Raw genomic sequence first — 15,299 nt, forward strand, 5'->3', positions numbered from 1 at the left:
GAGGAGACGGCACGTTCGACGTCTTGAACTCCTTGGAGGGCCTGACGTAATCGGTCGTCGGATGTGACGACGTGCGTCGCTTCTCCGGGGTCCGCTGCGTGGTCGCCGCACCTGCGTCGAGTTTTTTTTTTTGCCGTTCCTCGGTAGAACCGTCTCCGCGTCGACCGGATCTCATTCTCCATTCTTCCTCTGTCCAATTTTTGCCGTCGCGTTCCCGTCGACGATCGTCGGTCCACCGAGCTTTGCCTTCGCTGCGGCTTATTATCTGATTTTCGTTCTGGAGCGACCTTCGCCTATCGGGTTCCTTCTTTTTAACGTTGTGGTCGTCGGCGTCGTTGTGCATTCTTCGACGATCGTTTTCGGGACGTTTTTTTATCATCGCCGTGTCGTCTTCGCCGATCGTGTTCGGGGCGCGTTCGATCGTCGTCGTGTCGTCTTCTTCGACGATCGTGTTCTCGACGCGTTCGATCGTCGACGTGTCGTCTTATCTGGTCGAGTTTGTACCGTTGGTAATCGTCGACGTATCTCGTTTGATGATCGGTTGGCTGCATGTTGCTTTTCCTCACCCTTTCAAATGTGTGTGTGTGTGTGTGTGTGTGTGTGTGTGCGGTTTTTGAACTGTGCTTCCGCCCAGCACCGAAGACGAATGAACGACTTAATCCCTTCCGCGTGTGTTGTAAAATGCTAATACGTTTCAAACGACGGCGAAAAGCAGAGAAGAGGCGATCCTGTTTCTTGTTCGATTCAAGCCAGAAAGATTTTCGTTTGTGTGTCGATAACGCCTCTGCAGATCGGACACTCGGAAAGCTGTCGGCCGCAAGATTCGCAGGCTGAAATGTGACCGCAGGGAAGAAAACAAATGTTCGAATCCTGTTCCATGCACACCTTGCAAAGACGTTGATCTAGAAGTTGCGTCACCTTAGAACGTAAATCGACGATGCTCTTATCTTTCGAGTCGGAAGCGTGGGCAGGCGGCTTTGCCACTACCTCCGCACTTTTTTCGCCGTCCTCTTTCTGAGCGAGTTGGGTCGTCACAGCGTCGAACAACTGCACGACAGAATCGAAATGTTTGCCTTCTTTCAATTTTTGCAGCACAACGTTTTCCACGGAGTCGATGGTGTAGCCCATCTCTATGACCTGCTGGACGGGTTTACGTTTCATCTCCTTTTCCAATAGACAGGCGACGGTGATGGCAGACGTTGCCTTGTTTTTCCATACGTCTCCTTTTTTCTTCTCTTCTTCTTCTTCTTCTTCTTCTTTTTCCTTCTCTTTCCACCCATCTGTTTTGCAGAGACCACTCGAGTGAACTTTGTTTGCGCCTTCGGAGGAGACGTGCAGCGAAAGTCCTTCAAACAACTCGAACGGGCTTCACGTCACATTTCTTCTCGACCGCTCTCTCCGTCGCATTTCTGACGTACTCTACGTAGGCGGTACCTTTAGTCCGAATCAACAGGTCGCAAAACGGATAAAAGCTTGCATGCTCGAACAACGGGTCGCATCTTTCATCGGTCGACCGGAAGTCCAGCACGATGGCACAGTTGTAGCACGCACGACCCGCCTCGACGTCGATCGCGAAGAACCCGGCTTCTGCAATTCTGCCTGCCGCAGGGATCTTCCAGCGTGCAAATGTCCGTCGTCTTTCGTGCAAGTCGGCGAATTTAGGGTAGCACATTTTTAGAACCATCGACGACGACGACGACGTTTGTTTGTTCGTGGTGCTGTCGTCGACCCGGTAGGCGTTGCGACGTGACGGCAAGTACCCGCAGTGCGGGTAAAGTCTCTCGTGTTCTTGTTCCACGTCATCTCCAGATTTCAATCCTTTCAGTCGACCGCGGCAACAGAAGCATTCAACGCAGTCGCCGACTCCGGTGTAGTAGAATCCGGAGCGAGCCATGGAACTATAAGGCGCGACGCCGTTTTTTTTGCCGGCCAGTTTTTGTAGGTTGCCAATCTGCTCTACAATGACGACATCCTGGCGATCTCCACCCGAGTCACGACGGCATCGTTGCTGCTCGTGCTGCTGTGGTTTACTTCCTTGCGTTTCTGCGACAAAAATTTGCAGGTCCGGTAGAACTTTACGTGCTCGACGTCTGCGACGTCCCCTTCCTCCCAGCCTTTAAGACCGCCCATGCAGGAGAAGCATTTGACGTGGTCATCCGTGCCGGTGTAGTAAAATCCGGAACGAGCCAAAGAAATCGACGACACAACGTTCTGGATGGGCCAATTCTTGTAAGATGCCAACCGAGCAACGTAACTGGACATGGGAGGTGGGGATGTGGGAGGCGGAGACGGTAACACGGACGGAGACGACATCTTGGACGAAGAACGTGGAAATGGTTCGTGTGCGTTTTCAGTGTTTTGCTTTTTCGTTTTATTTTTCACGACGGCATCGTTGCTGCCTGTGCTGCTACGGTTTGCTTCCGCGAGTTTGGGAGAAAATTTTCCGTGCACGACGTCTGCGACGTCCCCTGCCTGCCATCTTTTAAGACCGCTCGTGCAGGAGAAGCATTTGACGCGGTCATCCGTGCCGGTGTAGTAAAATGTAAGAGGCCAACCGAGCTACGTAACTGGACATGGGATTCGGGGACGTGGGATTCGGAGACAGTAACACGGACGGAGACGACATCTTGTCAGGTAGCGGCGACGACGACGACAAAGAACATGGAAATGATTCGTATGCATTTTCAGCGTGTTGCTTTTTCGTTTTATTTTTTTTTTTTTTCTTATTATTTTTATTCTTTGACATGGTTGTTTTTTAAATTAGAAAGAAATGAAGATAAAAAATGTTCGTCATGACTTTTCTTCAGCGAGAGGCGACTGCAAGTGCGCTCGCTTCGGTTCGCCGCCAGGGACCGTTTCGCCAAGTAAACCGTCTGTTTTCGATCGAGATTTTGTTGCCGTTTTTTTTTTGTACGCCTTCATCGAAAAAACCATGTTTATTTTCAATTTAAAAAAAAAAGAAAAAAAATTCCCTAGAGGTTCGACCCACTACTCAGAGCATTCAAACCTGAGCATTACCCGTTACGCCACAAACCAGTACATGACTGAAAAGCTGATAATAGTCTATTTATATGAAATGGATGATCAATCAATGAAAAATAATGCCATGAAACTTTGTTTTTGATTTTAAAAAAGGTTCACTTGTTTAGGCCTGACAGTTGCAACCCTCAAAATATCTCACTTTCAAAAACAATATTTATTTTCAATTAAAAAAAAAAGAAAAAAATACCCGTATAGGTTCGAACCCACTACTGAGAGCACTCAAACCTGAGCATTACCCGTTACGCCACAAACCAGTAGATGACTGAGGAGCTGATAATAGTGTATATACAGTATATGAAATGAATGATCAATCAATGAAAAATAATGCCATGCAACTTTGTTTCTGATTTTAAAAAAGATCCTTTTTTTAGGCCTGACATTCACAACCCTAAAAAATATCTCATTTTCAAAAAAGATAGTTATTTTCAATAAGAAAAAAAAAGCAATATCCCTAGAGGTTGGAACCCGCTACTGAGAGCACTCAAACCTGGGTATTACCCGTTACGCCACAAACCAGTAGATGACTGAAGAGCTGATAATACTCTATTTATATGAAATAAATAATAAATCAATGAAAAATAATGCCATGCAACTTTGTTTCTGATTTTAAAAAAGGTTCACTTGTTTAGGCCTGACAGTTGCAACCCTCAAAATATCTCACTTTCAAAAACAATATTTATTTTCAATTAAAAAAAAAGAAACAAAATATCCGTAGAGGTTCGAACCCACTAGGGAGAGCACTCAAACTTGAGCATTACCCGTTACGCCACAAACCAGTAGATGACTGAAGAGCTGATAATACTCTATTTATATGAAATAAATAATAAATCAATGAAAAATAATGCCTTGCAACTTTGTTTCTGATTTTAAAAAAGGTCCACTTGTTTAGGCCTGACATTTACAACACTCAAAATATCTCACTTTCAAAAACAATATTATTTTCAATTAAAAAAAAAGAAAGAAAAAAAATATTCGTAGAGGTTCGAACCCACTACTGCGAGAACTCAAACCTGAGCACTACCGGTTTCGCCACAAACCAGTAGATCAGTGAAGAGCTGATAATAGTCTATTTATATGAAATAAATGATCCATCAATGTAAAATGATGTTATGCAACTTTGTTTCTGATTTAAAAGAAGGTCCACTTGGTTAGGCTTGACATTTAAAACCATAAAATATCTCACTTTCAAAAACAATTTTCAAATAAAAAAAAAGAAAAAAAAAATTCCTAGAGGTTCGTACCCACTACTGAGAGAACTCAAACCTGAGCATTACCGGTTACGCCACAAACCAAGAGTGAAGGGCTGATATTAGTCTATTTATATGAAATGAATGATCCATCAATGTAAAATGGTGTTATACAACTTTGTTTCTGATTTTAAAAAAGGTCCACTTGGTTAGGCTTGACATTTAAAACCATAAAAATATCTCACTTTCAAAAACAATATTTATTTTCAAATAAAAAAAAACAAACAAAAATATCCCTAGAAGTTCGAACCAAACTATTGAAATCACTCAAACCTGAGCATTACCCGTTACGCGGCAAACCAGTATATGACTGAAGAGCTGATAATAGTCTATTTATATGAAATGGATGATCAATCAATGAAAAATAATGCCATGCAACTTTGTTTCTGATTTCCAAAAAGGTTCACTTGTTTAGGTTCACTTGATCTCTCTCGCTGATCTATCTCTCTCTCGCTGATCTATCACTCTCTCGCTGATCTATCTCTCTCTCGCTGATCTATCTCTCTCTCTCTCGCTGATCTATCTCTCTCTCGCTGATTTATTTCTCTCTCGCTGATCTATCTCTCTCGCTGATCTATCTCTCTCTCGCTGATCTATCTCTCTCGCGCTGATCTATCTCTCTCTCGCTGATCTATCTCTCTCTCGCTGATCTATCTCTCTCTCGCTGATCTATCTCTCTCTCGCTGATCTATCTCTTTCTCGCTGATCTATCTCTCTCTCGCTGATCTATCTCTCTCTCTTGCTGATCTATCTCTCTCTCACTGATCTATCTCTCTCTTGCTGATCTATCTCTCTCTCTTGCTGATCTATTTCTCTCTCGCTGATCTATCTCTCTCGCACTGATCTATCTCTCTCTCGCTGATCTATCTCTCTCTCGCTGATCTATCTCTCTCTCGCTGATCTATCTCTCTCTCGCTGATCTATCTCTCTCTCGCTGATCTATCTCTCTCTCGCTGATCTATCTCTCTCTCTTGCTGATCTATTTCTCTCTCACTGATCTATCTCTCTCTCATTGATCTATCTCTCTCTCGCTGATCTATCTCTCTCTCTCTCGCAGATCTATCTCTCTCTTTCGCTGATCTATCCCTCTCTCTCGCTGATCTATCTCTCTCTCTCTCGCTGATCTATCTCTCTCCCTCTCTCTCGCTGATCTATCTCTCTCTCTCGCTGATCTATCTCTCTCTCTCGCTGATCTATCTCTCTCTCTCGCTGATCTATCTCTCTCTCGCTGATCTCTCGATCTCTGTCCGCTGATCTATCTCTCTCTCGCTGATCTATCTCTCTCTCGCTGATCTCTCTCTCTCGCTGATCTATCTCTCACTCTCTCGCTGATCTATCTCTCTCTCTCTCTCTCGCTGATCTCTCTCTCTCTCTCTCGCTGATCTATCTCTCTCGCTGATCTATCTCTCTCTCGCTGATCTATCTCTCGCTGATCTATCTCGCTCTCGCTGATCTATCTCTCTCTCGCTGATCTATCTCTCTCTCGCTGATCTATCTCTCCCTCGCTGATCTATCTCTCTCTCGCTGATTTCTCTCTCTCTCGCTGATCTATCTCTCTCGCTGATCTATCTCTCTCTCGCTGATCTATCTCTCTCTCGCTGATTTATCTCTCTCGCTGATCTATCTCTCTTTCGCTGATCTATTTCTCTCACGCTGATCTATCTCTCTCTCGCTGATCTATCTCTCTCTCGCTGATCTATCTCTCTCTCTCGCTGATCTATCTCTCTCTCTCGCTGATCTATCTCTCTCTCTCTCTGTCGCTGATCTATCTCTCTCTCTCTCTCTCGCTGATCTATCTCTCTCTCGCTGATCTATCTCTCTCTCGCTGATCTATCTCTCTCGCTGATCTATCTCTCTCTCGCTGATCTATCTCTCTCCCTCGCTGATCTATCTCTCTCTCAATGATCTATCTCTCTCTCGCTGATCTATCTCTCTCTCTCGCTGATCTATCACTCTCTCTCGCTGATCTATCTCTCTCTCTCGCTGATCTATCTCTCTCTCGCGGATCTATCTCTCTCGCTGATCTATCTCTCTCTCGCTGATCTATCTCTCTCTCTCTCGCTGATCTATCTCTCTCTCTCGCTGATCTATCTCTCTCTCGCTGATCTATCTCTCTCTCGCTGATCTCTCTCTCTCTCTTGCTGATCTATCACTCTCTCCCGCTGATCTATCTCTCTCTCTCGCTGATCTATCTCTCTCTCTCGCTGATCTATCTCTCTCTCGCTGATCTATCTCTCTCGCTGATCTATCTCTCTCTCGCTGATCTATCTCTCTCTCTCTCGCTGATCTATCTCTCTCTCGCTGATCTATCTCTCTCTCGCTGATCTATCTCTCTCTCGCTGATCTGTCTCTCTCTCGCTGATCTATCTCTCTCTCGCTGATCTATCTCTCTCTCGCTGATCTATCTATCTCTTTCTCGCTGATCTATCTATCTCTCTCTCGCTGATCTATCTATCTCTCTCTCGCTGATCTATCTATCTCTCTCTCGCTGATCTATCTCTCTCTCGCGCTGATCTATCTCTCTCTGTCGCTGATTTATCTCTCTCGCTGATCTATCTCTCTCGCTGTTCTCTCTCTCTCGCTGATCTATCTCTCTCTCGCTGATCTATCTCTCTCTCTCGCTGATCTATCTCTCTCGCTTATCTATCTCTCTCTCGCTGATCTATCTCTCTCTCCCTCGCTGATCTATCTCTCTCTCGCTGATCTATCTCTCTCTCGCTGATCTATCTCTCTCTCGCCGATCTGTCTCTCTCTCGCTGATCTATCTCTCTCTCGCTGATATATCTCTCTCTCGCTGATCTATCTCTCTCTCGCTGATCTATCTCTCTCTCGTTTATCTATCTCTCTCTCGCTGATCTACCTCTCTCTCGCTGATCTATCTCTCTCTCTCGCTGATCTATCTCTCTCTCGCTGATCTAACTCTCTCGCTGATCTATCTATCTCTCTCTCGCTGATCTATCTCTCTTTCTCTCTCGCTGATCTATCTCTCTCTCGCTGATCTATCTATCTCTCTCGCTGATCTATCTCTCTTTCTCTCTCGCTGATCTATCTCTCTCTCGCTGATCTTTCTATCTCTCTCTCGCTGAACTATCTCTCTCTCACTGATCTATCTCTCTCTCGCTGATCTATCTCTCTCTCGCTGATCTATCTCTCTCTCGCTGATCTATCTCTCTCTCGCTGATCTATCTCTCTCTCGCCGATCTATCTCTCTCGCTGATCTATCTCTCTCTCGCTGATCTATCTCTCTCTCTCGCTGATCTATCTCGCTCTCGCTGATCTATCTCTCTCTCGCTGATCTATCTCTCTCTCTCGCTGATCTATCTCTCTCTCGCTGATCTATCTCTCTCTCGCTGATCTAGCTCTCTTTCGCTGATCTATCTCTCTCTCGCTGATCTATCTCTCTCTCGCTGATCTATCTCTCTCTCTCGTTGATCTATCTCTCTCTCGCTGATCTCTCTCTCTCTCTCGCTGATCTATCTCTCTCTCGCTGATCTATCTCTCTCTCTCTCTCGCTGATCTATCTCTCTCTCTCTCTCGCTGATCTATCTCTCTCTCGCTGATCTCTCTCTCTCTCGCGGATATATCTCTCTCTCTCTCGCTGATCTATCTCTCTCTCTCTCGCTGATCTATCTCTAGCTCTCTCTCGCTGATCTATCTCTCTCTCTGACGCTGATCTATCTCTCTCTGTCGCTGATCTATCTCTCTCTGTCGCTGATCTATCTCTCTCTCTCTCTCTCTCAGTCGCTGATCTATTTCTCCTTCTCGCTGATCTATCTCTCTCTCTCGCTGATCTATCTCTCTCTCTCTCTCTCGCTGATCTATCTCTCTCTCGCTGATCTATCTCTCTCTTGCTGATCTATCTCTCTCTCACAGATATCTCTCTCTCGCTGATCTATCTCTCTCTCGCTGATCTATCTCTCTCTCTCTCTCTCTTTCGCTGATCTATCTCTCTCTCCTCGATCTATCTCTCACTCGCTTATCTATCTATCTCTCTCTCGCTGTTCTATCTATCTCTCTCTCGCTGATCTATCTATCTCTCGCTGATATATCTATCTCTCTCTCGCTCATCTATCTCTCTCTCGCTGATCTATCTATCTCTCTCTCGCTGATCTATCTCTCTCTCTCGCTGATCTATCTATCTCTCTCTCGGTGATCTATCTCTCCCCCGCTGATCTATCTCTCTCTCGCTAATCTATCTCTCTCTCGCTGATCTATCTCTCTCTCTCTCGCTGATCTAGCTCTCTCTCGCTGATCTATCTCTCTCTCTCTCGCTGATCTATCTATCTCTCTCTCGCTGATCTATCTATCTCTCTGTCGCTGATCTATCTATCTCTCGCTGATCTATCTCTCTCTTTCTCGCTGATCTATCTCTCTCTCTCTCGCTGATCTATCTATCTCTCTCGCTGATCTATCTCTCTCTCGCTGATCTATCTATCTCTCGCTGATCTATCTCTCTCTCGCTGATCTATCTCTCTCTCGCTGATCTATCTCTCTCTCTCGCTGATCTATCTCTCTCTCTCGCTGATCTATCTCTCTCTCGCTGATATATCTCTCTCTCTCTCTCGCTGATCTATCTCTCTCACGCTGATCTATCTCTCTCTCTCGCTGATCTATCTCTCTCTCGCTGAACTATCTATCTCTCGCTGATGTATCGCTCTCTCGCTGATCTATCTCTCCCTCGCTGATCTATCTCTCTCTCGCTGATCTATCTCTCTCTCGCTGATCTATCTCTCTCTCTCGCCGATCTATCTCTCTCGCTGATCTATCTCTCTCTCGCTGATCTATCTCTCTCTCTCGCTGATCTATCTCGTTCTCGCTGATCTATCTCTCTCTCGCTGATCTATCTCTCTCTCTCGCTGATCTATCTCTCCCTCGCTGATCTATCTCTCTCTCGCTGATCTAGCTCTCTCTCGCTGATCTATCTCTCTCTCGCTGATCTATCTCTCTCTAGCTGATCTATCTCTCTCTCGCTGATCTATCTCTCTCTCGCTGATCTCTCTCTCTCTCTCGCTGATCTATCTCTCTCTCGCTGATCTATCTCTCTCTCTCGCTGATCTATCTCTCTCTCTCTCTTTCTCTGATCTATCTCTCTCTCGCTGATCTCTCTCTCTCTCGCGGATATATCTCTCTCTCTCTCGCTGATCTATCTCTCTCTCTCTCGCTGATCTATCTCTAGCTCTCTCTCGCTGATCTATCTCTCTCTCTTACGCTGATCTATCTCTCTCTGTCGCTGATCTATCTCTCTCTGTTGCTGATCTATCTCTCTCTCTCTCTCTCTCAGTCACTGATCTATCTCTCTCTCGCTGATCTATTTCTCCTCCTCGCTGATCTATCTCTCTCTCTCGCTGATCTATCTCTCTCTCTCTCTCTCTCGCTGATCTATCTCTCTCTCGCTGATCTCTCTCTCTCGCTGATCTATCTCTCTCGCTGATCTATCTTTCTCTCGCTTATCTATCTCTCTCTTGCTGATCTATCTCTCTCTCACAGATATCTCTCTCTCGCTGATCTATCTCTCTCTCGCTGATCTATCTCTCTCTCTCTCTCTTTCGCTGATCTATCTCTCTCTCCTCGATCTATCTCTCACTCGCTGATCTATCTATCTCTCTCTCGCTGTTCTATCTATCTCTCTCTCGCTGATCTATCTATCTCTCGCTGATATATCTATCTCTCTCTCGCTCATCTATCTCTCTCTCGCTGATCTATCTATCTCTCTCTCGCTGATCTATCTCTCTCTCTCGCTGATCTATCTATCTCTCTCTCGGTGATCTATCTCTCCCCCGCTGATCTATCTCTCTCTCGCTAATCTATCTCTCTCTCGCTGATCTATCTCTCTCTCTCTCGCTGATCTAGCTCTCTCTCGCTTATCTATCTCTCTCTCGCTGATTTATCTCTCTCTTGCTGATCTATCTCTCTCTCTCGCTGATCTATCTCTCTCTCGCTGATCTATCTCTCTCTCTCGCTGATCTATCACTCTCTCTCTCGCTGATCTATCTCTCTCTCTCGCTGATCTATATCTCTCTCTCGCTGATCTATCTCTCTCTCGCGCTGATATATCTCTCTCTCTCGCTGATCTATCTCTCTCTCTCGCTGATCTATCTCTCTCTATCGCTGATATATATCTCTCTCTCTCACTGATCTATTTATCTCTCTCTCTCTCTCTTTCTCTATCTCTCTCTCTCTCGCTGATCTCTCTCTCTCTCTCGCTGATCTATCTCTCTCTGGCTCATCTATCTCTCTCTCTCTCTCGCTGATCTATCTCTCTCTCGCTGATCTATCTCTCTCTCGCTGATCTATCTCTCTCGCTGATCTATCTCTCTCTCTCGCTGATCTATCTCTCTCTCGCTGATCTCTCTCTCTATCGCTGATCTATCTCTCTCTCTCGCTGATCTATCTCTCTCTCGCTGATCTATCTCTCTCTCACTGATCTATCTCTCTCTCTCGCTGATCTATCTCTCTCTCTCTCTCGCTGATCTATCTCTCTCTCTCTCGCTGATCTATCTCTCTCGCGCGCTGATCTATCTCTCTCTCGCTGATTTATCTCTCTCGCTGATCTATCTCTCTCGCTGTTCTCTCTCTCGCTGATCTATCTCTCTCTCGCTGATCTATCTCTCTCATTCGCTGATCTATCTCTCTCTCGCTGATCTCTCTCTCTCTCTCGCTGATCTATCTCTCTCGCTGATCTATCTCTCTCTCTCTCTCGCTGATCTATCTCTCTCTCTCGCTCATCTCTCTCTCTCTCTCTCTCTCTCTCTCGCTCATCTCTCTCTCTCTCTCTCTCTCTCTCTCTCTCTCGCTGATCTATCTCTCTCTCGCAGATCTATCTCTCTCTCTCGCTGATCTATCTCTCTCGCTGATCTATCTCTCTCTCGCTGATCTATCTCTCTCGCTGATCTATCTCTCTCTCGCTGATCAATCTCTCTCTCGCTGATATATCTCTCTCTCTCGCTGATCTATCTCTCTCTCGCTGATCTATCTCTCTCTCGCTGATCTATCTCTCTCTCGCTGATCTGTCTCTCTCTAGCTGATCTATCTCTCTCTCGCTGATCTATCTCTCTCTCTCTCTCGCTGATCTATCTCTCTCTCGCTGATCTATCTCTCTCTCGCTGATCTATCTCTCTCTCTCGCTGATCTATCTCTCTCTCTCTCGCTGATCTATCTCTCTCTCTCGCTGATCTATCTCTCTCTCGCTGATCTATCTCTCTCGCTGATCTATCTCTCTCTCGCTGATCTATCTCTCTCTCTCTCGCTGATCTATCTCTCTCTCGCTGATTTATCTCTCTCTCGCTGATCTATCTCTCTCGCTGATCTGTCTCTCTCTCTCTGATTTATCTCTTTCTCGCTGATCAATCTCTATCGCTGATCTATCTCTCCCTCGCTGATCTATCTCTCTCTCTCTCGCAGATCTCACTCGCTGATCTATCTCTCTCTCTCTCGCAGATCTCTCTCTCTCTCTCTCGCAGATCTCTCTCGCTGATCTATCTCTCTCTCGCTGATCTCTCTCTCTCGCTGATCTATCTCTCTCTCGCTGATCTATCTCTCTCTCTCGCTGATCTACCTCTCTCTCGCTGATCTATCTCTCTCTCTCACTGATCTATCTCTCTCTCTCGCTGATCTATCTCTCTCTCTCTCGCTGATCTATCTCTCTCTCTCGCTGATCTATCTCTCTCTCGCGCTGATCTATCTCTCTCTCGCTGATTTATCTCTCTCGCTGATCTATCTCTCTCGCTGTTCTCTCTCTCGCTGATCTATCTCTCTCTCGCTGATCTATCTCTCTCTCTCGCCGATCTATCTCTCTCTCGCTGATCTCTCTCTCTCTCTCGCTGATCTATCTCTCTCGCTGATCTATCTCTCTCTCTCTCGCTGATCTCTCTCTCTCTCTCTCTCGCTGATCTATCTCTCTCTCGCAGATCTATCTCTCTCTCTCGCTGATCTATCTCTCTCGCTGATCTATCTCTCTCTCGCTGATCTATCTCTCTCTCGCTGATCTATCTCTCTCTCGCTGATCAATCTCTCTCTCGCTGATCAATCTCTCTCTCTCGCTGATCTATCTCTCTCTCGCTGATCTATCTCTCTCTCGCTGATCTATCTCTCTCTCCCTGATCTGTCTCTCTCTCGCTGATCTATCTCTCTCTCGCTGATCTATCTCTCTCTCGCTGATCTATCTCTCTCTCGCTGATCTATCTCTCTCTCGCTGATCGATCTCTCTCTCTCGCTGATCTATCTCTCTCTCTCTCTCGCTGATCTATCTCTCTCTCTCGCTGATCTATCTCTCTCTCGCTGATCTATCTCTCTCGCTGATCTATCTCTCTCTCGCTGATCTATCTCTCTCTCTCGCTGATCTATCTCTCTCTCGCTGATTTATCTCTCTCTCGCTGATCTATCTTTCTCGCTGATCTGTCTCTCTCTCTCTCTGATTTATCTCTCTCTTGCTGATCTATCTCTCTCTCTCGCTGATCTATCTCTCTCTCGCTGATCTATCTCTCTCTCTCGCTGATCTATCACTCTCTCTCTCGCTGATCTATCTCTCTCTCTCGCTGATCTATATCTCTCTCTCGCTGATCTATCTCTCTCTCGCACTGATATATCTCTCTCTCTCGCTGATCTATCTCTCTCTCTCGCTGATCTATCTCTCTCTCTCGCTGATATATATCTCTCTCTCTCACTGATCTATCTATCTCTCTCTCTCTCTCTTTCTCTATCTCTCTCTCTCTCTCGCTGATCTCTCTCTCTCTCTCGCTGATCTATCTCTCTCTGGCTCATCTATCTCTCTCTCTCTCTCGCTGATCTATCTCTCTCTCGCTGATCTATCTCTCTCTTGCTGATCTATCTCTCTCGCTGATCTATCTCTCTCTCTCGCTGATCTATCTCTCTCTCGCTGATCTCTCTCCCTATCGCTGATCTATCTCTCTCTCGCTGATCTATCTCTCTCTCTCGCTGATCTATCTCTCTCTCGCTGATCTATCTCTCTCTCACTGATCTATCTCTCTCTCTCGCTGATCTATCTCTCTCTCTCTTTCGCTGATCTATCTCTCTCTCTCTCGCTGATCTATCTCTCTCGCGCGCTGATCTATCTCTCTCTCGCTGATTTATCTCTCTCGCTGATCTATCTCTCTCGCTGTTCTCTCTCTCGCTGATCTATCTCTCTCTCGCTGATCTATCTCTCTCATTCGCTGATCTATCTCTCTCTCGCTGATCTCTCTCTCTCTCTCGCTGATCTATCTCTCTCGCTGATCTATCTCTCTCTCTCTCTCTCGCTGATCTATCTCTCTCTCTCGCTCATCTCTCTCTCTCTCTCTCTCTCTCTCTCTCTCTCTCTCTCTCTCTCTCTCTCTCTCTCTCTCTCTCTCTCTCTCTCTCTCTCTCTCTCTCTCTCTCTCTCTCTCTCTCTCTCTCTCTCTCTCTCTCTCTCTCTCTCTCTCTCGCTGATCTATCTCTCTCTCGCAGATCTATCTCTCTCTCTCGCTGATCTATCTCTCTCGCTGATCTATCTCTCTCTCGCTGATCTATCTCTCTCGCTGATCTATCTCTCTCTCGCTGATCAATCTCTCTCTCGCTGATATATCTCTCTCTCTCGCTGATCTATCTCTCTCTCGCTGATCTATCTTTCTCTCGCTGATCTATCTCTCTCTCGCTGATCTGTCTCTCTCTCGCTGATCTATCTCTCTCTCGCTGATCTATCTCTCTCTCTCGCTGATCTATCTCTCTCTCGCTGATCTATCTCTCTCTCGCTGATCTATCTCTCTCTCTCACTGATCTATCTCTCTCTCTCTCGCTGATCTATCTCTCTCTCTCGCTGATCTATCTCTCTCTCGCTGATCTATCTCTCTCGCTGATCTATCTCTCTCTCGCTGATCTATCTCTCTCTCTCTCGCTGATCTATCTCTCTCTCGCTGATTTATCTCTCTCTCGCTGATCTATCTCTCTCGCTGATCTGTCTCTCTCTCTCTGATTTATCTCTCTCTCGCTGATCAATCTCTGTCGCTGATCTATCTCTCCTTCGCTGATCTATCTCTCTCTCTCTCTGGCAGATCTCACTCGCTGATCAATCTCTCTCTCTCTCGCAGATCTCTCTCGCTGATCTATCTCTCTCTCGCTGATCTCTCTCTCTCGCTGATCTATCTCTCTCTCGCTGATCTATCTCTCTCTCTCGCTGATCTACCTCTCTCTCGCTGATCTATCTCTCTCTCTCACTGATCTATCTCTCTCTCTCGCTGATCTATCTCTCTCTCTCTCGCTGATCTATCTCTCTCTCTCGCTGATCTATCTCTCTTTCGCGCTGATCTATCTCTCTCTCGCTGATTTATCTCTCTCGCTGATCTATCTCTCTCGCTGTTCTCTCTCTCGCTGATCTATCTCTCTCTCGCTGATCTATCTCTCTCTCTCGCTGATCTATCTCTCTCTCGCTGATCTCTCTCTCTCTCGCTGATCTATCTCTCTCGCTGATCTATCTCTCTCTCTCTCGCTGATCTCTCTCTCTCTCTCTCTCTCTCTCTCTCGCTGATCTATCTCTCTCTCGCAGATCTATCTCTCTCTCTCGCTGATCTATCTCTCTCGCTGATCTATCTCTCTCTTGCTGATCTATCTCTCTCTCGCTGATCTATCTCTCTCTCGCTGATCAATCTCTCTCTCGCTGATCTATCTCTCTCTCTCGCTGATCTATCTCTCTCTCGCTGATCTATCTCTCTCTCGCTGATCTATCTCTCTCTCCCTGATCTGTCTCTCTCTCGCTGATCTATCTCTCTCTCGCTGATCTATCTCTCTCTCGCTGATCTATCTCTCTCTCGCTGATCTATCTCTCTCTCGCTGATCGATCTCTCTCTCTCGCTGATCTATCTCTCTCTCTCTCTCGCTGATCTATCTCTCTCTCTCGCTGATCTATCTCTCTCTCGCTGATCTATCTCTCTCGCTGATCTATCTCTCTCTCGCTGATCTATCTCTCTCTCTCGCTGATCTATCTCTCTCTCGCTGATTTATCTCTCTCTCGCTGATCTATCTCTCTCGCTGATCTGT

At 46.1% G+C, this 15,299-nt stretch overlaps 1 protein-coding gene across 1 annotated transcript; it reads right to left on the reverse strand.

Annotated features, from left to right (window-relative positions):
- Positions 1–744: 744 nt before the first annotated feature.
- On the reverse strand, positions 745–1,894 carry LOC140047543 (E3 ubiquitin-protein ligase XIAP-like). The gene is made up of 2 exons (XM_072092584.1): positions 1,435–1,894; positions 745–1,280 (listed from the first exon to the last, which is right to left on the reverse strand). Exons 1-2 carry the CDS (start codon positions 1,892–1,894, stop codon positions 745–747), a joined length of 996 nt encoding a protein of 331 aa, XP_071948685.1.
- Between the last annotated feature and the right edge of the window lie 13,405 nt (positions 1,895–15,299).

The sequence above is a fragment of the Antedon mediterranea genome, chromosome 4 (assembly GCF_964355755.1).
Source record: "Antedon mediterranea chromosome 4, ecAntMedi1.1, whole genome shotgun sequence".
NCBI lineage: Eukaryota > Metazoa > Echinodermata > Crinoidea > Comatulida > Antedonidae > Antedon > Antedon mediterranea.